Source organism: Sinocyclocheilus grahami, unplaced genomic scaffold (assembly GCF_001515645.1).
Source record: "Sinocyclocheilus grahami isolate Dianchi unplaced genomic scaffold, SAMN03320097.WGS_v1.1 scaffold58244.1, whole genome shotgun sequence".
Taxonomy (NCBI): domain Eukaryota; kingdom Metazoa; phylum Chordata; class Actinopteri; order Cypriniformes; family Cyprinidae; genus Sinocyclocheilus; species Sinocyclocheilus grahami.
In genome coordinates, this window is record NW_015527158.1 from 1 (window position 1) to 845 (window position 845).

At 40.5% G+C, this 845-nt stretch overlaps 1 protein-coding gene across 1 annotated transcript; it reads left to right on the plus strand.

Annotated features, from left to right (window-relative positions):
- Positions 1–107: 107 nt before the first annotated feature.
- Positions 108–776, plus strand: LOC107580975 (pancreatic secretory granule membrane major glycoprotein GP2-like; the record flags this gene model as incomplete). The annotated part of the gene is made up of 2 exons (XM_016266579.1): positions 108–340; positions 614–776. Coding segments are annotated over exons 1-2 (360 nt in total), but the record flags the coding sequence as incomplete, so codon positions are not given.
- Between the last annotated feature and the right edge of the window lie 69 nt (positions 777–845).

Consider the following 845-nt stretch of genomic DNA (forward strand, 5'->3'; position numbering starts at 1 on the left):
ATGTTGATTGGTCACAGGAAGAAAGTTCAAGAAGCCTTTTGAACAAAGATTAAATATTTTACCCTTAAAACTGATCTGTCCATTATTTCAACAGTGTTGTGCACAGGACTCTTCCCGCTGGTGAAGGCAGATATCAGGTTCGGATGATTCCATATGAGGATGATGAGTTTACTCGGCCCTTCACTGGTAAAGTGGATGCAGAGCTCGACCAGAAGATGAATGTGGAAGTTCGTGTCGAGGGGGTTGACAGCCGCCAGTTTGCCCTGGTGATGGAGTCGTGGTGGGCTACACCTGTGAATGATCCTGATCACAGTCTCCGCTGGGATCTCATCGTTACAGAGTAAAGCTGTTTCTATTTCTTATAGACCGTCTTAACTCACTGTAACATTTTTTTAAATAACTTTTGATCTGCACATATTGAATAAATAATATTCCATATTCCTTTGGGATGACCTGATATATTATGTTTCAGTACTGCTGTACTAATGCAAAGAATTCCATTTATTGTACATAGAATGCAAATGTGTGATGATTTACAGGAAATCACTTTTGAGTTGAATGTCTTTCAATTTAAACAATTTGATTTGTTGATGGTCATTGTCAATATTCTCAGGTGTCCCAATCCAAATGACGACACAGTGGAGCTGCTGCAGAACGGCGTCTCGACATCCAGCCGTTTCTCCTTCAGGATGTTCATCTTCACTGCAAACTCCTCTAAGCTTTACCTGCACTGCGCTGTTCACCTGTGCCTTCTGTCAAGCAATCACTGCTCAATGGTGAGTTTGGAAAACCTCTCATAATTAATAAAACTGTGATGATAATATGTTTCTGTGTAGATATTGAAC